General features: G+C 44.9%; 2 protein-coding genes across 2 annotated transcripts in view; both read right to left on the reverse strand.

Annotated features, from left to right (window-relative positions):
• LOC308075364 (C-type lectin domain family 4 member C-like) overlaps positions 1–2,235 on the reverse strand; it is a 598,318-nt gene extending 596,083 nt beyond the window's left edge. The window contains exon 1 of the mRNA XM_080415216.1: positions 1,939–2,235. Within this exon, the coding sequence (XP_080271342.1) occupies positions 1,939–2,197 (259 nt within the window). The 5' untranslated portion in view covers positions 2,198–2,235. The remainder of the gene's footprint in view (positions 1–1,938) is intronic.
• Positions 2,236–2,280: 45 nt separating this feature from the next.
• Positions 2,281–19,981, reverse strand: LOC308074157 (uncharacterized protein; the record flags this gene model as incomplete). The annotated part of the gene is made up of 6 exons (XM_080413490.1): positions 19,757–19,981; positions 13,170–13,313; positions 3,493–3,588; positions 2,954–3,235; positions 2,370–2,520; positions 2,281–2,296 (listed from the first exon to the last, which is right to left on the reverse strand). Exons 1-6 carry the CDS (start codon positions 19,935–19,937, stop codon positions 2,281–2,283), a joined length of 870 nt encoding a protein of 289 aa, XP_080269616.1. The 5' UTR covers positions 19,938–19,981.
• Between the last annotated feature and the right edge of the window lie 4,030 nt (positions 19,982–24,011).

A 24,011-nucleotide genomic window follows, 5' to 3' on the forward strand; every position in this document is an offset into this window, starting at 1 on the left:
GAGTACTTTTAGGTTTTCTTCCCTAAAATGCAATTGGCCACACTTCTCACACTAGCTGTGTTTCTGGCTTTTGTTTACTTCTACTTTAACTTTTACTTTAAGTATTTTTTAAAAACTTTAACTTTTACTTGTACTTTGAGTATTTTTTCAAAGCATGTACTTTTGAATACGTAAGTATATTTTAAAGCAATGTTTTTTTTACTCACATTTTGACTGAGCCACTTTTACTTTTAGTGGGAGTCAATGTGACCAGGAGTATCTGTACTCTTACATTTTCAATGTACTGATAATCAATTCTAACACATAGTTGTAATACTAATAATAGTCAGAGATGTAGTGGAGTGGAGGGTAAAACTATTCATTTATTATATCAATGGTGTTTTCTACACCACACATTTACTCAAGTACAAATTTATGTAATTTTTACTTTACATTTTCTTTATACTTTACACTTCTACTCCACTTCATCTCAGAGGCAAATATTGTACTTTTTACTCCACTACAATTATTTTACAGCTTCAGTTACTAGTTAGTTACTTTACATATTTAGAATATTAATACAAAACACATACATACATTAAGCATACATTAAGCCCTATTTTGTACTTCAGTTATTTGGAAACATCAGATCTACAAGCCAGCAAGACCTGATTTGAGCTTGTAGATCTCTATTTTTGAACACTTTTGGTATTCGTTTTCGATGCCAATATACTTTTATACTTTTATATAAGTAACATTTTGAATACAGGCCTTTTACCTGTAACAGAGTATTTTGGTATATTGTGGTATTGCTACTTTTACTTAAGTAAAACATCTGAGTACTTCTTCCACCACTGAGTGTATGTATGTTTATAAAGTATGTAAGTATATAAGTATGTCATAAACACAACTCTCTCTATGCCAGTTCATCCTCCCCACACATGTCTGTGTTTCCATTGCTGTTGTAGCCCCGCCCCCCGTTGATGCTAAAACAATGGCTTCTATTTCAGCATCCCCATTGATGATGTCATTGGTAGGCAGGTTTCTGAACTGTCCACATCCCACCAATGAGACACAGAGTGAGTATCTTATAATGAGCATTAGTGAGGACCAATTATATGAAGATAAGGTTGAACATGGGTGATCATTATTATTATAATAATAATAATAATAATAATAATAATAATAATAATAATAATAATAATAAGAGATGTAGTGGAGTGGAGGATAACATGATGATTTATTATATCAATGGTGTTTTCTACACCACACAATTACTCAACTACAATGTTCTGGTATTTTTACTCCATTCATCCATTACATCTCAGAGGCAAATATTGTAGTTTTGTTGTTTTTTGTCAATTATTTGACAGCCTTAGTTTATAGTTTCTAGAACATGTTGTTTGCAAGTGACCCCCACAGGAGATAAGATTGTTGTAAAAAAAAAAGATTTCCAACACTTTCAAGATTTTTCAAGACATTTTCAAAAATTGCACATGTAGGCTACAAGCTTGCACGCGCTGTGAGCTTGTACGTCTGCTATTTTCTAGAACCAATGTTCTAAATCCTAAGAGTTTTTTTTAAAATAAATCTTAATAGTTTTTTCTTTACATTATTGTTCTATGATGATAGTTGTCACACACCAGCAGACTTTGACCAGTTTCACTTTAAAACCTTTGCATCATGCATGTCACACAAACAGAATGCGATGCGTTTTGTTGATAAAACAAGTGTGTTCATATAGAGTCCTGTCCACAAATCCACCATTTAACTTCCACAATCCACATTATTGGTGTTGTGTGCCGCATTCTGTTTGTGTGACATGCACGATGCAAAGGTTTTGAAAGTGAAACTGGTCAAAGTCACTGGCCACCTACTGTATATTCCCGATAAAAAATAAAATATCCATAGTAATACACACTTTAATATTTATTCAAAAAGGTTAGTATCTTCTCTCACCTGCTGTCTGTCCCTTCAGCTGGTTAGTTGTTGTCTCGTAGTTGGTAGTCAGCCGGTTCTTCTCCCTCATCAAGGTATCGTAGTTGGTAGTCAGCCGGTTCTTCTCCCTCATCACGGTATCGTAGTTGGTCTTCACCTGGTCATTCTCAGTCTTCAGCTGGTTCTTCTCAGTCTTCAGCTGGTTCTTCTCAGTCTTCAGCTGGGCATTCTCCTGCATCACGGTGTCATAGTTGGTAGTCAGCTGGTTCTTCTCCCTCATCAAGGTATCGTAGTTGGTAGTCAGTTGGTTCTTCTCCCTCATCAAGGTATCGTAGTTGGTCTTCAGCTGGTCATTCTCAGTCTTCAGCTGGGCATTCTCCTGCATCATGGTGTCAGAGTTGGTAGTCAGCTGGTTCTTCTCAGTCTTCAGCTGGTTCTTCTCAGTCTTCAGCTGGTTCTTCTCAGTCTTCAGCTGGGCATTCTCCTGCATCACTGTGTCGTAGTCAGTCTTTAGGGCGTTGCAGTTGGTCTTCGGTGGGTTATTATCCAGGGTGAGGTTGGTGTCGGTCTTCGGTTTGGCTGAGTGTCTATTGGCTGAATGATCTGCAGACAGAGGACCAAAAGCTGAAGATAGGCAGGTTTCTGAACTGTCCACATCCCACCAATGAGACACAGAGTGAGTAGACAGACATTATGCCATCTTATACCCCCCAGAAGATAAGATTTGTTGTAAGAAAACATTCTAACACTTTCAAGATGTTTCAAGACATGTTTAAAAATAGCAGATGTACAAGCTCACAGCGTGGCACTGATCTTGTACATCTGCTATTTTTGAGAACCACTGATCTAAACCACTTTTCTAAAATAAAAGTTTTTGTTTGTTTTACATTATTGTTCCATGATAGTTGTCATACACCAGCAGTGATGAGTTTACTCAGATGTTCTACCTCTAAAGATTTATCCCTGATAATAATAAACATATCAACAATAATACACGATCAAATTTGTCATCATAAAAGTTTGAAACATCTCTCACCTGCTGTCTTGTTATCACATTCCAGGGTCATGTTATCACATTCCAGGGTCAAGTTGTCACATTCCAGGGTCAAGTTGTCGTATTTGGTCAGTAAGTTGCTTCTTTCCAGGGTCATGTTGTCACATTCCAGGGTCAGGTTGTCGTATTTGGTCAGTAAGTTGCTTCTTTCCAGGGTCAGATTGTCAAATTCCAGGGTCAGGTTTTCAAAGCTGTTCTGTAAAATGTTTCTTTCCAGGGCCAGGTCGTAGTAGTTGATCTGTAACTGTTCATAGGCTAATTTATCTGCAAAGAACCAAACGCTGCGATTATAAACACTGATGTTGCTACTGTTGCTAACACAATGATATTGTTCTTTTTTATGCGAATAACCTCTAACAACGCTTTATTCACCTCACTCTGCAAATGCAAGCAATAAAACACATTTAAAAAAGCCTCAAAAATGTTTAAATAGGTTAAAAAGAGAAGTTACATCATCAATATTCTTATACAAACCCCCACAGCAAGCTGTGTATGGCTGTTTTGTGATATGGAATACTTACAGTGCACAACCAGACCTATGAACACCACCAGCGGTATAAGACCCAGCATCCCCAGAAACACAGCAACATCTCTTCTCACTGTTTTAGAGCTCTGTCCTGCAATGGAAAATACAGCTTGAGCAATATACTGCAGGCTCATGGGTATTTAGATGGACAAACACTTTTCTTCTATGGAAACGTGAATATGATGTGGGACCATTCTCAATTATGTTTAACATTTAAAGCTAGGGGTCTTCAACAGTGGATCCGGGACCCCTAGGGGGTCCTCGGAGATACTGCTGGGGGGCCGCTTAAATCTTTGTATGATAGGGACTGAATTTGTTTTATTTTTGCATTAAACACTTGAACCGTCACATCCCAATTCTGGGGGGAACCTTTGCTGAAAATAGCATATCTACAATGCGTCTGCAACGCGTTGTGAGCTTGTAGATCGGCTATGTTCAGCAAAGAGGTTTGGTGTAGAGGGAAAAGAGAGCAGACCAAGTACAGTGCCAAAAGTCAAGTTTACAAAGTATTGAGGGTTGAAGTCGTTTAAAGGGCAAGACCACTTTGGTAGAGGTTTGGGTTGTGTTGCCATGATGTAATGCATAGTGTGATGCTTGCAACAAGAAGGGTGTCTTTGCGAGACCTCTCTCCTCGCATTTCATAGAACCGGGAATAGGCTAGTAACCTATAGTTCTATTTCAATTCAATTCACTGCACTTCGAGGTCTCGCTATGGGAGAGATTTGATAAACTCCCTGATTGTAATTCCGAAGTTTCGAGTGACCAGCTCGAAGCATGACAATGCCTGGAAGCGAGAACTAGGACCGTATCCGCCACCAGAGGGGCGACCACGCCCTAGTTGCATAAAAAACCTGGCAAGGTTTAAGGGCGACATCCAATCAACTACACCACAGGCATCCTGAATAGAGACATCTCTCTAGAGAGGGCCCAAGATGTTGCGATTTCCCTTGTGGAGTGTGCCCTCAGACCTATTGGGGGCAACGTGCCACTGCTGGAGTTGGCCAAAGAATGGCCCGCACAGCCCAGTGGGAAAACGTCTGTTTCAAGACAGATTTACCACGTGGTGGTCATACCACAAACAACTGATCTGACTTCCTTAAAGTCTTGATCTGTCTACACACACTGTCAACGCCCTCACTGGGCAGAGACAGTGCAGTCTCCTATCCCCTTGTGACCAAAGGGGCGGATGAACGCCACCAAGTTCACAGGGACACGGGTGTCAACAGGTTACTGGGGATCAAACCAGTCTAGGTTTACAACACAACCCGTCCATCAGTAAACTGCACGCACTCGTCATGTGTTGACAGAGTGTGAAGGTCACTAATACCTGTAGTGTCGGTATGTTTGTCTGTTCCAACCAACACATGACGCACATGCAGGGAGCGGGAGGAACTGCTTTGTTTTGTCGGAAACAAAAAACGCCCCAAAAGCTCCAAGTAGTTTATGTGGTAGGTCTGTAACCTGCGGGACCACAAACCCCTGGCAGCCTCGCCGCTGTAGGTGGCTCCCCACCTTTTAGCAGGTCGGTGTCCGTGAAGACCACCTCTCTGGAGGTGAACGTATCCATCGGACCCCCACTGAGAAGAACTATAGGTTCCCCCAGTGGCTGAGTGCCGCCACACATCCTGTTGTGACTGGCACCTTGTGGTAGTGACGTCGGTTGGGGATGTCCCGGGACGTCACCCACCTCTAACACGGTCTCATGTGTGGCCTCGCCAGTTGTAATAACGATATGGCCGAGGCCACGAGACCTGCCACCCTCCTGCAGGTTTTCGTGTGACCTTGTGGCCCACTCAGAATTGTGCCAGGCATGACTGTACGTAGGAGAGACATGGCAGTCATCATGTTGAAAACCTTTAGATACTGACTGAGGGCCCTCAGGTCCGGTATCGGACACAGCCCCCCCTCTCTCTTTTACAACAGCATTATGCAGATAATGTCTAGTGTGTAAAGTTTACCCCTCAGGTGGTGGAGCATGTCCACCCCGGGAAATGGGTTCCTGCGTCAGAGCCCAAGCTCCTGACGTAAGGAGGCATCATATGCAGGACGGCCGACTAACTCTGTGCGGAGTAGGAGGCCTCGCTCGTGTCTCTTCCCCTACTTGGTGTAGGAGAGACGTATCTGTGGTGGAAAAGCTTGCGTATACCAGCCTGTGAAACGTGCTGTCAACAGCAACTCGTGAAGCAGGTCAGTAGTCTCGTGTTAGGTCAGCTAGTATCATGTGATGCTAGGTAGTAGCAAGCGACGAAGAACGTAGTATGGGCAACCAATACTGACTTGCTCACCCAGCGTTTAGCTTGTAGCTAAAAAGCTAACATGCAAAAACGCATCGCCAGCGGGAGCTCGCTGAGCCTACCGGTGGCAACGCGCCAGGCCAGCTAGTGGCATTTGACGCCAGTTGGTGGCATTTTTTGTTTGCTCGTTTTGTTTTGTTTTTGAGCTTGTGGCCAAGGGGTCACTACGGGGAAAAAACAGTGTGGAGCAAGACGCTGTCGTGTGTGCCCGGTGACAACATGCAGCGTGCAGATGTGTTGCTATCGGGAGTGTTCAGGACTCACCGGTGGCAGCGCGCCAGGCCAGCTGGTAGCATATGATGTGCAACGCCCATCCAGCGGGAGCCCCCAGGCTCACCGGTGGTAGTGCGCCATGACAGCTGGTTGCACAGTACGCTAGTCGGTGGCGTACAGAGCTGCCCAGAGATAAAAAACACACAAAAGCGGAATGCCGGTGTGTTTGCTTAGTGTTAGCTCGGGCTAGGAGATCACCTCTGGGAAGGAAGACATGGTGTGAAGCCAGGCCTGGCTTATCCAACTGAAGCACGGCATGGGGTAAGTGAAAGAAGACAGAACTATCGGCGAAAAGCGTCGAAATTTAGAAGCAGTGGCTGCTAAAGGAGCGCTACAACATTGAAACGCGCCGGTGAAGCGTCATTCCATTGTGTAATGACGCTTCTGTCAATGTGGAGTCCTTCAGACATGTCACCTACCATGTTGAACATCAGTGTTATCGTGTTGAATTTGGATGGATTTAGATTAAAAAATGGAGCAGGTACCATGCTACTGGTCAAAATGCTCATCTTCCTTCTGTAGCCTAATATCTCCTCATGTCCAAGAGACATATGTGTTAAAGAAGTAGTTCACCCAAGAAATTACTTATTTTCTATCAATTACACACCCCATTAGTTTCTGTCACATTCCTGAGACAATAATTTGATAACCGGGTCATCAGTCAATAGCAGACTCCGCCGGTCATCATATTATTGATTTAGGAATGCGACAAAATAATAACAAATCTCCATGAATTCAAGGCTTCATGGGGAGCACAGGTCTCCGCCAGGTCAGGTAGGATAGTGTGGGGCAGCAATGTTCGGAATTTGTCAATCAGGCTGGAATGTGAAAAATCAGGCGGATCGGACGGATCTGTCTTGATCAGTTGACTATAGAGATCATGTGTACCGATTTGCGTGATGTTTGGATAAAATCTGAAAGAATAATATAAAAAAATTAGTGTCATATAAGTCGGCCTCCTTGTGGCGCAAGGGCATAGGGCAATGTTGAAAGGGTGGCATTTGTTTGCCAACTTAGTGCAAATGTGCGTGCAAAGTTTTACCGCAATCGGACGCTGCGTTCATGATTTGCAATCTTTTTTTTTAAACGGGCCACTCCTGCAAACTTTAGATGTCAATCTTAGCCAATCAGGCTGGAATATGAAACATTTAACAGATCCGTCTTGATCACATGACTATAGAGAACATGTGTACCTGTTGGAAAGGTCAAATATGTCAGGCTGCCCTGCTAGCAGGCATGGGGCCTTTGATCTATGTCAGGCTGCCCTGGGGCCTTTGATCTGCTAATGAGAGCTAATTAAGACACACCTGCCAGTTTAATTATCAGAGGTAGACTCAGCTGTGTTATCCAGTTAGTCTTCAGTTTTCAGCCTCACTCTACAAACCAACTCCTAGCAGAGAGTTGCATGTTTGTGCGTCGCTGACGTTTAGTAAGTGATGTGTGTGTGTTCTTAGTTGTAATTATGTCATGCTTGTAGCCTACCTGATTTAATTATCAACCTAAGTTTGCTGTTAATATTGCTGTTTGTCCGATAACTTGCAATGTGAATGTTTGATGATGAATCAGTATGGGTATGGGAATTTATGGGTACCTTAGTGACTCCAAACTACTGTATACTTTCCAGTCCGGTTTTAGGAAGTCCCACTCTGTAACTGCTGCCATGATTATTATTTTTATATAATTGTTATTTCTTTATTGCTTGCTCGTTTGTTTCATGAGTATTATTTTGTTTAATTATTATTGGGAAATTTGTACCGGAAGTGTCTGTTTATTCATTGCCCGGAACCCTTTATATGGTCCTGTATCAGTAGAACACCCAAGTTGTCGCACTAGTTCACTTCCTCCCATGCAGGTGAAGGCACGGGCGAAAGGTTCGTTATTTGTTTAATCATTTGTCCATGAATTTGGTTCTCAAGTAATTTTTGTGTATGTGAACGTTTGGTTGATTTATTGGTTTTATTGCAGTTGTTTGTATGTTGCTGTACGTCGCTGTTGGACACCTGGAGTTGGACTCATTCATTCCCTTTAGTGAGGTGTGTTTGTTTGTATTTTCTTTTGTATGTTTATTACTTTTATGTTGTATAATGTCTGTTTTATGTTCCATTATTTATGTGCGTGTATTGTTTATGCTTTGTTTTTGTACAGTTTTACGTTGGGTTGTTTGCCAGCAAGAGAGCAAAATAAACCTACCAGTATGCAGAACAACCTGTGTCGTTTTTGGGACTAGAGGGAGTGACACACTCAACTGACTCATGTCTTCTCTACCTTACTGATTTTATTAGATCTGAAATGGAAGCTGGTAAGCTAAGTGGAATGATCCTAATTGATCTCCAAAAAGCCTTTGACACAGTACACCACGGCTTACTTTTCAACAAACTTTCAGCCTTAGGCCTGAGCTCTTCTAGCTTAAATTGGTTTATGTCGTATCTTTCAGACAGGGACCAAATTACAAACTTTCAAGGCCATCTCTCAAAGGCTCTGCCTGTGACCTGCGGCGTCCCGCAAGGGAGTGTTTTGGGTCCCCTGTTGTTTTCTAATTTTCATAAACGACCTCCAAGCTGCCTTTTCTGTTAATTTGTTCTTGTACGCGGATGATTCAGCCATCCTGGCCTCAGATGAGGATGTGGATAAGTTGAATGGCACCCTTGTCAAGGAATTCAATAGTATTAAGACCTGGCTTTCAGACAATAAATTATCCCTTCATATGGCCAAAACTGAATATATTTTATTTGGTTCTCAGCCCAGGTTGCACAAACTGGCTTCACCCAGTATCACTCTTGGGGGCCAGTCCTTTCCGGCTAAACCCTCAGTCAGCTACCTTGGTTGTCTGCTTGATCGCAGCCTGGGTGGTGAAAACATGGCTCTTAAGACCATTAGTAAGGTAAATGGTAGAACCAAATTCTTAGCCAGGAAAGCGCAGTTTCTGGACTTGGCCAGTCTTCGCTTATTAGCAAACTCACTGGTTTTAGGTTGTTTCGACTATGTCATTGGCTCATGGTACGGTGGCCTAACCAAAGCCCTAAAAGGGAAATTGCAGGTTTCTCAAAATAGGTTGGTCAGGCTTGTCTTGGGGCTGTCTGCAAGGGACCATGTTGGAAAACATCATTTCCAGCAGTTGGGTTGGCTCCCTCTGGCAGCCAGGTCAGTTCAACTACAGCTGAACCTGGTGCATAACATCTACTTAAACAGCTCCCCTGTGTACTTATGTAATCTTTTTCAGAAGTGTAGCGAAGCCCATTCCCACCTAACCAGAGCCAGCATAGCAGACCTGACCATGCCCACGTTCACCACTGAAATGGGAAAACGCTCACTTAGATTTGGAGGAGCAGTTAACTGGAACTCGCTACCCCTGACTATAAAGAGCACCAGCACTCCTTTTTAAAGGTACTACACCATGAATTTTAAAAAAAAAAGAAAAAGTTTAATATCTTATTGTTTATGTCCCTCAAACGTTTTTCAAAAGGTTTGAGCCTAAATCAAGCCTCAGATATACTCATTCCAACTAACTTCTCTCTGGCTTATAAAGCACTTTCACCTGCAATACCACATTGTCCTGTTTGGCACGGGGCGCTATTGAGCCAGTTTGTATGCATGTTATCTCCTGGTTCTGTGTGGAAAAAGTAAAAAAATAAATAAAATAAAAATAAGATAATTTCTTTTTTTAAATAATTTTTTTTGGAACTGAAAAAAATGGGAGGAATTGTTCCCTGACGTGACGTCACGTCAGGGACCAAATCAGTTTGGCCTGTTTTGAGACCAATTTACAGAAAACCCCAGATTTGCTGTGAAAGCCTGAGTGTTCAAACTGGGGTATTTTTGAGGGATAGAAGAGAGGTAGGGGAGACCAAAAACAGACAAAAAAAGAAGAAAAAGTTAAAATTCATGGTGTAGTCCCTTTAAGATAATGGTCAAAGCATGGCTATTAGATAATGTTGCCGAATAGTAGGGTCACTTATGTTAGCAATGTGATTATGTATGTATGCTGTTATGCTATTGATTGTTTTATTTATTACTGTACTGTCTACCTGTATGTATTTTGTTGTTTGTCTCAGACCAAGGACCACAATGAAAATAAGTCACAATACTTTTCTGTGTCTGTATCCTTGACGTTTCTACGATGAACTTGATGTAACATGTGTTTTTCTCCTGTAGGCTATAACGTCTAAAAAAAATCAAATCAAATCAATCAGCCTATTTGTTGGTTATGTGACTTGAATGAGAAGCATTATAGACCAAGTAGTTATTCCGGTACAGTGTTAATGAAGATGCTTAACTGTAATCACGTCAGTATTCTGCTGTTTATTGTTTAGTATTTTTGCAGAGAGATAGTATTTTGGTACAAACCTGTTGCCATTTTGTCTTTACTTTTCTAGACCACAAACAACTGTACAACTCTGCCATTACCTGCTACCTTGATTGGAAGTAAAGCCACAGTCCTCACTGTGTAAACTGCATCCTGACTCTGAGTGTGTTTTAGCCGACACACCAAGGCGGCACCAATATATCCGAACCTAATTAGCCTACAGTCTATTAAGAGTTTCAACTGACTGCATAGCCACACATGTCTCCAACACCATCATAAAGTACGCGGACGACACGACAGTGATAGGCCGAATCGTCAACAACGACGAGTCTGACTACAGAGAGGAGATCAACTCACTGGCACTCTGGTGCCGGGAGAACAACCTCTCTCTTAACGTCGACAAGACCAAAGAACTGATCGTGGACTTCAGGAGGCCGCGGAGAGACCATGCGCCCATCCTCATCGACGGTGCTGCAGTGGAAAGGGTCAGCGAGTTCAAGTTCCTCGGAGTACACATCGAGGAGGACCTCAAATGGGAGACGCACACCAAACACGTGAGGAAAAAGGCTCAGCAGCGACTGTACTGGCTCCGCCGCCTGAAGAAGCTCGGAGTAGGACATCGCATCCTCAAGGCTGTATTACAACAGTTCTGTTGAAGGCATCCTAACAGGCTGTGTCACGGCCTGGTACGGGAACTGCACTGCCCGAGAAAAGATCAGCCTACAGCGAGTAGTGCGATCGGCAGAGCGGATAATGGGAGACGAGCTCCCAGCGCTCCAGGAACTGTACAAAAAGCGGTGCGTGGTTAAAGCCAAGCGCATCATCAAGGACAAGCACCACCCAAGTCACAGACTGTTCAAACCCCTACAACGACCGTGACCGGGCAAGGGGCTCTACCGCAGTATCAAGAGTTCCACCACCAGGTTCTGGTGTAGTTTTAATCCGGCTGCTGTCAGAATGCTGAATGAGGCATAAGCCTTGTTCAGCAGCCTGACAACAGGCGGTGCAGACTTTTCTGGCTCTTCCTGAACACACCTGTGGATTATACCAGGGACAATGACTTGGACTTAGCTCCCCCTCGGACACACCTGTGGACTACACCAGGTACAAATGACTTTTTGTTGCACTCCCTCATGGAGCTACTTGCGGATTATACTAGGGTCAGTCCACCCTAGGTGGACACGCACTGACCTTTTGCACCTTAATCCCATGTATAACGCACTGACTTTTTTTTGTCTTATTTTATTGTGCTCTTTTTTTCTCTAAGCACCTTAACGTCCGTATGTATATCATGCACAGTATAAGTATAACATGCACAGTTTACATACATTGCTGCTATGCTCAGGCACCTTAGTTTTTTATTATCTCAGGTACTTTGTAAATATGTAGATAACTTGTCTGGCCTTCTGTTGCTCTCTTGTTTTGATCTCCTTCCCACTTGCCCCCCACCCCTCTTCTTCTCCCCCCCCCCCCTCTTCTTTCTATGGAAATTAACGTTGCGATGGGAACGATGTACAAAAACGAATTTCACCCACTTTTTTACCTTGTAAACCTGTGATGTGACAATAAAACTGATTCTGATTCTGATTCTGAACAGTACCGATTTGCGTGAAATTTGGATAAAATGTGTAATATCCAAAAAATAGTCTGCCTCCTGGTGGTGCTATAAAAGGCAGATGTGAAAAATGCTGGGCAAATGTTTTTCCTTGGCCTCTAGGGAGTGCACATACAAAGTTTTATACAGATCTGTGCAGTTATAGGTAAAAACAGTAATCGGCATGTTATAGCGCCACCATGAGGCTGATTTGAAAATGTTCAAGTGGCATTTCTTCCTCTGCCTAGTGGGAATGTGCGAGCACAATTTCACGGAAATTGCAAGCTGTGTTCAGGATTTGAGGCATTTTGTTCAAAACGGAGCACTCCTGCAAACTTTGGAAGCCATTTTTAGCCAATCAGGATGGAATATGAAAAGTCTGAAAGACGTTTTGTGTAATGACTATAGAGATACTGTGTACCGATTCGCGTGACGGACAAATCTGTAGGAGTACTGTCAAAAATGTGTTTTGCAAAAAGCGGCCTCCTGGTGGCGCTATAACAGGCCCATGTGAAAAATTGGGGGCAAAGGTTCTGAATTGGCATCCAGGGAGTGTGTGTGCACAATTTCGCCTGGATCAAGCCAACGGTGCCGGAGATTACCTGTTCACAGATGGACACACACACGGACACACAAACATGGACGGACGGACGGACGGACGGACAGGGTGCAAAACATACTCTCTCGCCATGCCTTTCGGCCTGGCGGAGACAATAAGTAATTTTTTGGGTGAACTACTCCTTTAACTATCAACTCAATACTCATAATGTTCCCTTTCCGTTATACCGATCCAATGAATATAAGTCACATCTGCTTCAGTTATGCTCACTTATTAAAGCATGATGGTGCTGTGTACACTCGTTAGGAGCCCTACATGTGATGGTGAGTGGTTAACGCATTGAACTGACCAACATTGACATTCTTTCTGCCTTGCACTCTAAGTATTGGGTTAAAATGAGAAAAGGAGAAAAACTAATTCTGAGTAAATACATTGTAAATTCACTTTAAAGTGAAACACACTAAAGGACCATCATGCATTTAAAAAAAAACTTAATCTAAGGGTGGCGCTAGAGGAAAGGCCATGGGATCACCATAATCAGAAGGGGTCTGGGGAGCACGAAGGTACACAGGGAAGTTCAAACGGGCCGTTAAACACTTTGAAACCAAGAAATCCCCTTGACCACGATTCACAACTTAGTCAAACTCACCCTGTCTTCCTGCTACGTTCTCTGGTATGTCCTCCTGTGGTCCAGGGGCGTTTTCATAGCCCACGCTCTCGTAGATGTGCTCCTTCTGGACTCTTCTTTTTGAATATATCACCGCCTGTGTCGGGTCTGGCGCTGCATAAATACCTTTAAAACAAAATGAAAGCACACTAGAAGAAGTGATATACAGTGGTTGTACCTTGATAATGTCAGTGGTGGTACCCCTCTGGTGCCCCTGTGGTACCACCTGTTTTTGTGGTACCGCTTTTTTCTATGTGGTGCCACTAGATGGCGGTAGAGAGCAACTAATGCCCAGACATAGGCATGTTGTGTCTATTTGAGACAGGGCTGCTTTCAGTCAACAGATAGAAGCTGCAATTGAAGCTGAACTTGTTGAGAAGTGAAACAAATAATTGTATGGGTTATATTATCAAGATGTATTTTGGTAAATTGCACTCAGTGGGCAATTAAATATAACCCTCAGGAATGAAACATTAAATACATACATTTTACTTACAGTAAGTAAAAGTAGCAATACCACAATATAAAAATACTCTATTACAACTAAAAGGCCTGTGTTCAAAATGTTACTCGAGTAAAAGTACAAAAGTATTGGCATCAAAATATACTTAAAGTACCAAAAGTAAAAGTACTAAAATGTTTGAAAGTAGCCGATCTACAAGCTTGTAGATCGGCTATTTTCAAATGGTATAAAATAGGGCTAAAGTGGTTAATGTATATGTTTTATAATATAACAATTTATATCTGCAAAGTAACTAAAGTTTTCAAACAATTGTAGTGGAGTAAAAGTACAATATTTGCCCCTGCAGATGTAGTGGAGTGGAACTAAAAGTACAGTAATACTCCAGTAAAGTAAAAAACACCATCATTTTTCACAAGGTTCTATGCAACCCAAGTAGGAATCGTACCCTGACCTCGAACCTTTGAGAAACATTTCATTAACCAATGCCCTATTTTATACCATTTGAAAATAGCCGATCTACAAGCTTGTAGATCGGCTACTTTCAAACATTTTAGTACTTTTACTTTTGGTACTTTAAGTGTATTTTGATGCCAATACCTTTGTACTTTTACTCAAGTAACATTTTGAACACAGGCCTTTTACCCTATTGGATAGGGTCATGTTACGCGAAACCGGTAAACCGGAAGGGGTATAAATACCCTCGCGTCACTTGGACACTCCCTCTTCCTTCACTCTGCCAATGCGAACGCGCACGGAGCCTGAAGCAGCAACAGCAAACAACGGAGAAACTAGCGAATTCCTACAAACCCAGAGCGAGGGCACCCAGTGCCACTCTACGGGCGCTTTCGTATAAAAGTTTCGGTTATTAATAACGCTCCCGTGTTACCATCTCATCTTTTATTATTTCCTTCCTGTCCTCTCTGTTTTCTTGCCACGAGGCGTGAGTTAGCTGCCGTGTTAGCTTGGCTAGGCCGGACGCTAACGGCTAGGCTAGGTGGCTACCTAGCCTTTGTTCTCACCTCGTGCTCAACAGAGAAGAAGGAATGGAGGCGCCACGTCCCTGCGGTCTACAAGGATGCAGTCTCCTCGTCGCCGCGGACGACCAACACCGCCTCTGCATCTCCTGTCTGGGGCCCAACCACGCGTGGCTCGCTCGCCACCGAGGCGGAGATGAGGACGTGTGCAAACCCTGCGACAACTTCACTGTGTTCCAGCTGGAACATCGGCTCTCCAGAGCCACCATGCTAGCAGCCTCGGCTAGCGGCGGCGCTCGCCTCGACGCTCCCCTCGCCATGGACTCCGGAGCGCCGGCGCTGAGTGCTAGCCAGGGAGCCATGGGCCCTCCGCTCCATGCGGCTCCACGTTCCAGCTGAGCTACCAGGAAGGTCCGGCGTGAGGAAGCCTTAAGGGCGGTAACCTCGTCGCCGGACCCGGCCAGTGCTGTCGCGGCCATCGGGCCATACCACGACAGCGGCCCTCCTCTACCCCCCCCCGCCTCCCTCCTCGCATGGGGCGACAGACAGACACCGGACGGCAGCAGCGTTGGCTCGGACGGCGAGGACTACGAGGGAGACATTATACTGCACGTTGGGGGAGACGAGGATGAAGTGGAGGAACTCACCTCCTACCAGCAGTCCCAGGAGGTAACGATGACCAGTCCGGGTCCTCCTGGGCCTACAGCAGAGACGGTAGAAGCCTCGGAGGCTCCTAGCCAGGCGAAGGAGACCGATGAGGCTGTCTCAGTCGTGCTAAAGAGGGCTATCGCCAGATACGGCCTGGCGCAGCGGCCAAACTATTCCAAGGTCTGACACCCCTCCCCCCCCCGACAGATCGAGTCCAAGCTGCTCCCCGAGGCCGGTGGTGTAAGAGGTGCAGGGCAAGACTCCCGTGCTGCGTCACAGGCCTTCCCCACATCCGGTGAATGGACAGACGCTACCGCTACTGCACCTTGTGGACGCCTCCTCGATGATCGTTGCGATCAATCCGAAGGCGTCTCTGGTTCCCATGGGAACGGGCACGAGCTCCACGGAGCAGGTGACGTCAGCAGCCCCCACCAACCCCTCGAAACCTCTCGCTAGGTGCTTTTCTCAATGGAAAGCTTGCAAACCGAATCCTTGGGTGCTTCGCACCGTGCAAAAGGGTTACAGGTTGCAATTCTCGAGAAAGCCTCCGCTAACAACCAAAGTGGTGTTCTCTCGTGCGTCAGGCCAGGCGGCCATAACGCTGAGGGAGGAGGTTTTGTCTCTCCTGAGCAAGGGTGCGATCAGAGAATTATCCCTGGATCAGAACCCGCTGGGTTATTAGTCTGAATATTTTCTGGTGAAAAAGAAAGGGGGGGGCGTGAGACCTATTCTGAACCTGAAGGGTTTGAACAGATTTCTAAAGGTCTTCAACTTTCGAATGCTGACAACGGCAACGTTGTTACGCTCGATACGACAAGGCGATTGGTGGACGAGTATAGATCTCAAGGATGCCTATTTTCACGTCCCAATCTACCCGCCGCACCGGAAGTTCCTGCACTTTGGCTACGAAGGCAAAGTGTACGAGTACACGGTGCTACCGTTTGGCATGTCACTGAGCCCCCGGATTTTCGTGAGATGCACGGAGGCGGCAATAGCTCCGCTGTGGCAGCAGGGTCTTCGTCTGGCGACGTACATAGATGACTGGCTGCAGGCAGCAGACTCGAGGGAGGAGGTGGTGCGGCACACAGCGTTGGCCATTGCGCACCTACAGTCCCTAGGGTTCACTATCAACGCTTGGAAGAGCGTTTTGATTCCGTCCCAACAAACCACATTCGTGGGGATCTCACTGGATTCGACCACGATGGTGGCGCGCCTGTCTCAGGACAGGATAGCCGGCTTTCTGGCATGTGTGCGCTCCCTACGCCTGGGGCGTCGGGTCACGTACAGAACATGCATGCAAGCTGCGGGTCTCATGGCCTCGGCCATACACCTGATCCGGTTGGGCAGATTCTACATGAGACCTTTTCAGAGATGGATGAGGGCTCTGGGGATCCCGCACTCCATGGGCTCTTGGAAGGTGGTAGTGTCACCACGGTGTGTGGTGTCACTCGAGCCGTGGACGCACGCGACCTTCTTGTCCGAAGGGGTCAAGATAGGCGCAGTAGTGTCACGGAAGGTGATTACCACGGACGCCAGCCTCTCAGGTTGGGGGGCTGTCCACAAAGGCTACTCAGCCAGGGGAATGTGGGACTTCGCACTGAGGGAGGCCAACATCAACTACCTGACTTCGCACTGAGGGAGGCCAACATCAACTACCTGGAGCTGTTGGCGGTCTTCCTCACTCTCAAGCATTTCGAGAGCCGCATTGTGGGGTGTCATGTCCAGGTCAGAACGGACAACACCACAACGATGTGTTATGTCAACAAACAAGGAGGCTTGGGTTCCCTTGTGTTGGACAAACTAGCGAGCGAGCTAACGCTCTGGAGCGTGCAACGCTTGGCTTCGCTACGCGCCACCCATGTGCCGGGCCTCCTGAACAGCGGGCGGACCTGCTGTCCAGAAGGGGGCTCCGTTACGGGGAATGGTCGCTTTGCCCGAAAGCTGTGAACCTGATCTGGGCCCGGTTCGGCCGGGCTCAGGTCGACTTGTTTGCATCCAGAGAGAACGCGAAATTCTCACAGTTCTTCTCGGTGAGGGACAAGGGCCTGTCCTTGGGAGTCGACGCTCTGGCACACAGGTGGCAGAGCGGACTACTATATGCTTTCCCGCCCCTGGAACTGATCCCTCCGACGTTGGAGAAGATCAGAACCCAGGGCGGGTCGGTTCTGCTGGTAGTACCAGCATGGGGCGTGTGGAGTTCGGAGATCTCTCCTCTCCTCTACGACGAGCCGTGGCCTCTCCCTCTGTTCAGAGACCTTCTGAGACAGGGAGGGAACGAGGTTTTCCACGAGGACCCCCAGGAGCTAGACCTGTGGGTCTACCCCGTGAAAGGACGAGTCTGAGCTTGCAAGGACTGCCCCCCGACGTGGTAGCCACCATTGAGGGGGCTAGGGCAGATTCTACCAGGCGTCTGTACGATGTCAGGTGGAATATGTTTGAGTCTTGGTGCCTAGAACAGTCACCGTCGGTGGTGGCTTTCCAGGCCCCTGTGGGAAGCATCCTGGTCGACCTACAGGACAGGTTGGACCAGGATTTGGCTTTCTCTACCATCAAGGTGTACCTGGCGGCCATTTCCGCTTGCCACGACGGGTTCGAAGGCAAGTCGGTGGGCTTTCAATCCACCTCCGTTCACATCGGCTGAGGATAAGCGGTTGCACTGTCTTTGTCCAGTGAGAGCCTTGATGCTTTACTGTCAGAAGACGGCGGTCTCAGCTCTTCGTCTCCTTTGGCCGGGGTCAGAGGAAGGCGGTGGCTAAACCGACTCTGCCCAAATGGATCGTGGAAGCGATTCGGTTGGCCTATGAGAGTGGTGGGTCTGTTGTCCCGGTGGGACTGAGGGCCCACTCTACTCGGGGTGTTGCTGCATCTTGGGCCCTTTACAGAGGGGTGTCGATAAAGGAAATATGCTCTGCGGCGAACTGGTCGTCTCCTTCGACCTTTGCAACCTTTTACAGCCTTGACGTGGCGGCATCTGAGATGGCGCACACAGTCTTGGGTGTAGCGACTGGTTCAAGCCAGGGGAATGCAGAGCGTGCCTAGGGGCATGCTTTTCTTCCTGCTTGTGCGGCCTTTTAAGCCTCCTCTGGACCGGCTAGGCGTGGTCCGGGGAAGAGGAGGCCCTGGTTTCTCTTGTCACTAGTGGGTGGACTGGGGTCTGACCTTCCTAGTTTCATGAGACAGGACTTTTGGTCTGTCAGGGCCTTGCCTTTTGATCCTTTCCGCGTCCTGACCCAAGGGGTCAAGGGCGCCTGGGGGCCATGGTCTTGCCGGGGGCGAGACCTGGGGCCTTGGGCGAAAGGATGGGTAGGGTTGTGGACTGGGGCTCCCCCAGGGGGCGTGTATGTGTCCCATAAGTAAGCATATTACTGAGAGATACGCTATAATAACTAGGGGTAAGGATAATTCCTTTAAGGATAATTCCTTTTAACAGGTCGTTCATGAAAGTCCTTGCGGTCTTGTTTCCAATGAGAACCTGTGAGCAATTGGGGTTAAGAGTCTTGCTCAGGGACAAATTTCATATCATCGGCACATATGCTGGGATAGCCTGGAATCGAACCTGGGGCAACCAGGGCCAGCTGGTTCCCTAGGGGGGCTCACTAACCACTCAGCTATGGCTGCCCCTAAGGTATGTAACCCCAGTTTTATTAGTATCGTAAGTAATATGCTTACCAAAAACCCCTTTTGTGCGCGTTGTGGCGTGCAGAGTGAAGGTTTTCAGAGGGAGTGTCCAAGTGACGCGAGGGTATTTATACCCCTTCCGGTTTACCGGTTTCGCGTAACATGACCCTATCCAATAGGAATTGTAACCGGGAGCCCATGTACTGTGCTCTGCGCATCGCTAGGGGCCGATGATATCCCGTAAGTAAGCATATTACTTACGATACTAATAAAACTGGGGTTACATACGTAACCCCTAGTTATCATCCTACAGTCAGCGGTGTAAAGTACATTCACTCAAGTACTGCACTTAAGTGCAATTTGAGGTATTTTTTTTTACAATACTGGAGTATTTCCAATTGTCAATACTTTTACTTCTACTACACTATATCTCAGAGGCAAATATTGTACTTTTACTCCACTACAATTATTTGAAAGATTTAGTTACTAGTTACTTTTCAGATATGAATTATTAAGGCATTGAACTGACCAACATTGACATTCTTTCTGCCTTGCATTCTCAGTATTGGGGTTAGAATGAGAAAAGAAGACAAATTATTTCTGTTCATCCTACAGTAAATACATTGTAAATTCACTTTAAAGTGAAACACACTAAAGGACCATCATGTATTAAAAATAATAATAATAATGTCTTAACCTAAGGGTGGCGCTAGAGGAAAGGCCATGGGATCACCATAATCAGAAGGGGTTTGGGGAGCACGAAGGTACACGGGGAAGTTCAAACGGGCCGGTAAACTGATACATCTTTTCACACTTTGAAACCCAGAAATCCCCTTGACCACGATTCACAACTTAGTCAAACTCACCCTGTCTTCCTGCTACGGTCTCTGGTATGTCCTCCTGTGGTCCAGGGACGTTCTCATAGCCCCCGCTCTCGTAGATGTGCGCCTCTCTCACCTCGTCCTCAGTGTCAGCCCTCTGGACTCTTCTTTTTGTATGTATCACCCTCTGTGTCGGGTCTGGCGCAACATAAATACCACCAGACATCTTGCAGGGATGAGAGTCTTGAAAAGTAATGATCTAGAACTACATTATCTGTATCACACTATGTTACACACTAGATAACTTGTTTAGCAAAATGTGATCATATGCCAGCCTGTCGCTGGTTGGGCGGAAATGTAACAATAATAAGGAAGTGTAAGACAGAAATACACACAGGCACGCACACACACACACACACACAGCACACAGCACACACACTTGCCCACATTTAACAGCCCCGCCTCTCACTCACTTTTTGCTCGCTAATAGGTTGCAACTGAGTTAGGTACTGTAAACAGGTGACAAGTGGAAAGTATAATGTTATGACGTACAGACAGACAGACAGACAGACAGACAGACAGACAGACAGAGACACTTATTCATTCATTCATTCATGCTTTCACATTAAAGAAAGTTTACGTGTGTACAAATGGAACCAAATGGAGCTGTCGGGGTCCATTTGGTTCCATTTGTACACTCTCAGAGTTTCTTGGTCCATTTGGTTCCCAGCAATTTTTTTTTTTTTTTTGATAATCTTTATTTTGAACTTGCAGGAATAAGCAAAATGAAAACAGACTAGAAAAAGTGCTCCTCGGAGCCCAGGTCCCCTCCGCCAGGTCAGGTACAGTACGTTATTGTGGCCTCCTGTGGCGCTGTAATAGGCCAATGTGAAAAGGGTGCCATTTCTACTTTATTGTCCGTTAAATTGACTTGAAATGGAAATTTGTCTTTGGCACACCAGCAGTCAGTTACAACAATAAAACATTACAAAAATACACAGGTGCATTAAAATACTATATAAAAATGCACTCACATTAACACAACAACAGTGGTCATGAGCAGTGGCGATTAGACTATCTAAACATTTTCTTATTTAAAATGTCCACAGCAGTTGGCACAAACGACGTTTTGTAACCCTTCTTTCTTGCTAGTTTTGCCCTAAGCACAAATCGGCCTCCTGGTGGTGCTATAACAGGCCCATGTGAAAATCTTTTAGAGGTTATGAATTGGCATCCAGGGAGTGTGTGCACAGTTTCGCAGCGACCGGGCCAACGGTGCCGGAGATTAGCTGGTAACGGACGGACAGGACACACGGACACACGGACGGACGGACGGACGGACAGACGGACGGACGGACAGGGTGCAAAACATACCCTCTCGCCATGCCTTTCGGCCTGGCGGTCAGGTAGGTTAGTGTGGGCCAGCAATGTTCGGAATTCGCCAATCAGGCTGGAATGTGAAAAATGGGACGGATCGGACGGATATACCAATGACATCATCATTTGGGATTCAAAGCTAATGGAAACCAACAGCCTTTTTTCTCTTCCTGGAAAGTTAGTGTTTGAACTGGAAACCACTGTCTTTGCATCAATCAATACAAATAAAAAATAAATCAAAACAAACGTTTGACATTAAATTAAAATAATAATTTAATGTCAGTGGTGTAAAGTACATTTACTCAAGTACTGCACTTAAGTTCAATTTGAGGTATTTTGAGTATTTCCAATTTTCAATACTTTTACTCCACTATATCTCAGAGGCAAATATTGTACTTTTACTCCACTACAACTATTGGAAAGATTTAGTTACTAGTTACTTTTCAGACATGAATTATGATATTATGAAACATACATTAACCACTTTAGCCCTATTTTATACCTAGGCTATTTGAAAATAGCCGATCTACAAGCTCACAACTTGTGAGCTTGTATTTCTGTGAGCTTATATTTTCAAACATTTTAGTACTTTTACTTTTGGTACTTTAATTACATTTTTATGCCAATACTTTTGTACTTTGAATCAGGTACATTCAGAATTCTGGACTTTTACTTGTAACAGAGAATTTCTATATTGCAGTATTGATACTTTTAACTAAGTCAAACATTTGATTACTTTTTCCACCACTGTCCTACAGTTTAATGAGCATTAGTGAGGCCCCATCTCTGAGCTGTGTTCTACTCCAGGAAACCACAGACCACATCCATGCAGCTGCCCCCAATTCACAGTTTCACAGAAAAATAAAAAAAATTAAGTTAAATATAGACTAATAGATCTGGCGCAACATAAATACTTTTAGACATCTTGCAGGGATGAGAGTCTTGAAAAGTAATGATTGAGAACTACATTATCTGTATCACACTATGATACACACTAGATAACTTGTTTAGCTAAATGTGATCATATGCCAGCCTGTCGCTGGTTGGGCGGAAATGTAGCAATAATAAGGAAGTGTAAGAGACACACACACACACACACACACACACACACACACACACACACACACACACACACACACACACACACACACACACACACACACACACACACACTTGCCCACATTTAACAGCCCAACCTCTCACTCACTTATTGCTCGCTAACAGGTTGCAACCGAGTCAGGTACTGTAATCAGGTGACAAGTGGAAAGTATAATGTTATGACGTACAGATAGACAGACAGACAGACAGAGACACTTATTCATTCATTCACGCTTTCACATTAATGAAAGTTTACATGTGTTTTGTGCTGCTGAATGTGTACAAATGGAACCAAATGGACCTGTCGGGGTCCATTTGGTTCCATTTGTACACTCTCAGAGTTTCAGTATAATGGTCCATTTGGTTCCCAGCTATTTATTTCTTATTTGATTTGATAATCTTTAGTTTGAACTTGCAGGTATAAGCAAAATGAAAACACACTAGAAAAAGTACTCCTCGGAGCACAGGTCTCCGCCAGGTCAGGTATGTTATTGTGGCCTCCTGGTGGTGCTGTAATAGGCCAATGTGAAAAGGGTGCCATTTCTTCTTAGGGCTTTCACGCAATCGGACACTGCATTCATGATTTGAGGCATTTTGTGCCAAAAAAGTTTTTTTTGCTAAATTAGACCTGCTGGTGGCGCTATTACAGGCCAATGTGAAAAGGGTGGCATTTCTTCCTCTGCCTAGTGGGAATGTGAGTGTGAAATTTCACGGAAATCGCAAGCTGCGTTCATGATTTGAGGCATTCTGTTCAAAACGGACCAATCCTGCAAACTTTGGAAGCCAACCTTAGCCAATGAGGATGGAATCTGGAAAATCGGACAGAACCTTGTTGATCACATGACTATAGAGATACTGTGTACCGATTTGCATGACGTTTGGATAAAATCTGTAGGAGTACTATAAAAGAAATGGTTTTAAGATAAAGATAAGATAAAGAAACTTTATTGTCCATTAAATTGACATGAAATGGAAATTTGTATTTGGCACACCAGCAGTCAGTTACAACAATAAAACATTACAAAAATACACAGGTGCATTAAAATACTATATAAAAATGCACTCACATTAACACAACAACAGTGGTCATGAGCAGTGGCGATTATCATTTTCTTATTTAAAATGTCCACAGCAGTTGGCACAAACGACGTTTTGTAACCCTTCTTTCTTGCTAGTTTTGCCCTAAGCACAAATCGGCCTCCTGGTGGTGCTATAACAGGCCCATGTGAAAATCTTTTAGAGGTTATGAATTGGCATCCAGGGAGTGTGTGCACAGTTTCGCAGCGACCAGGCCAACGGTGCCGGAGATTAGCTGCTAACGGACGGACAGGACACACGGACGGACGGACGGACGGACGGACGGACGGACGGACGGACAGGGTGCAAAACATACCCTCTCGCCATGCCTTTCGGCCTGGCGGTCAGGTTGGTTAGTGTGGGCCAGCAATGTTCGGAATTCGCCAATCAGGCTGGAATGTGAAAAATGGGACGGATCGGACGGATATACCAATGACCTCATCATTTGGGATTCAAAGCTAATGGAAACCCAACAGCCTTTTTTCTCTTCCTGGAAAGTTAGTGTTTGAACTGGAAACCACTGTCTTTGCATCAATCAATAAAAAATAAAAAATAAATCAAAACAAACGTTTGACATTAAATTAAAAAAATAATTTAATGTCAGTGGTGTAAAGTACATTTACTCAAGTACTGCACTTAAGTTCAATTTGAGGTATTTTGAGTATTTCCAATTTTCAATACTTTTACTCCACTATATCTCAGAGGCAAATATTGTACTTTTACTCCACTACAACTATTGGAAAGATTT

The sequence above is a fragment of the Gymnoscopelus braueri genome (genome assembly GCF_963280865.1).
Source record: "Gymnoscopelus braueri genome assembly, chromosome: 19".
NCBI lineage: Eukaryota > Metazoa > Chordata > Actinopteri > Myctophiformes > Myctophidae > Gymnoscopelus > Gymnoscopelus braueri.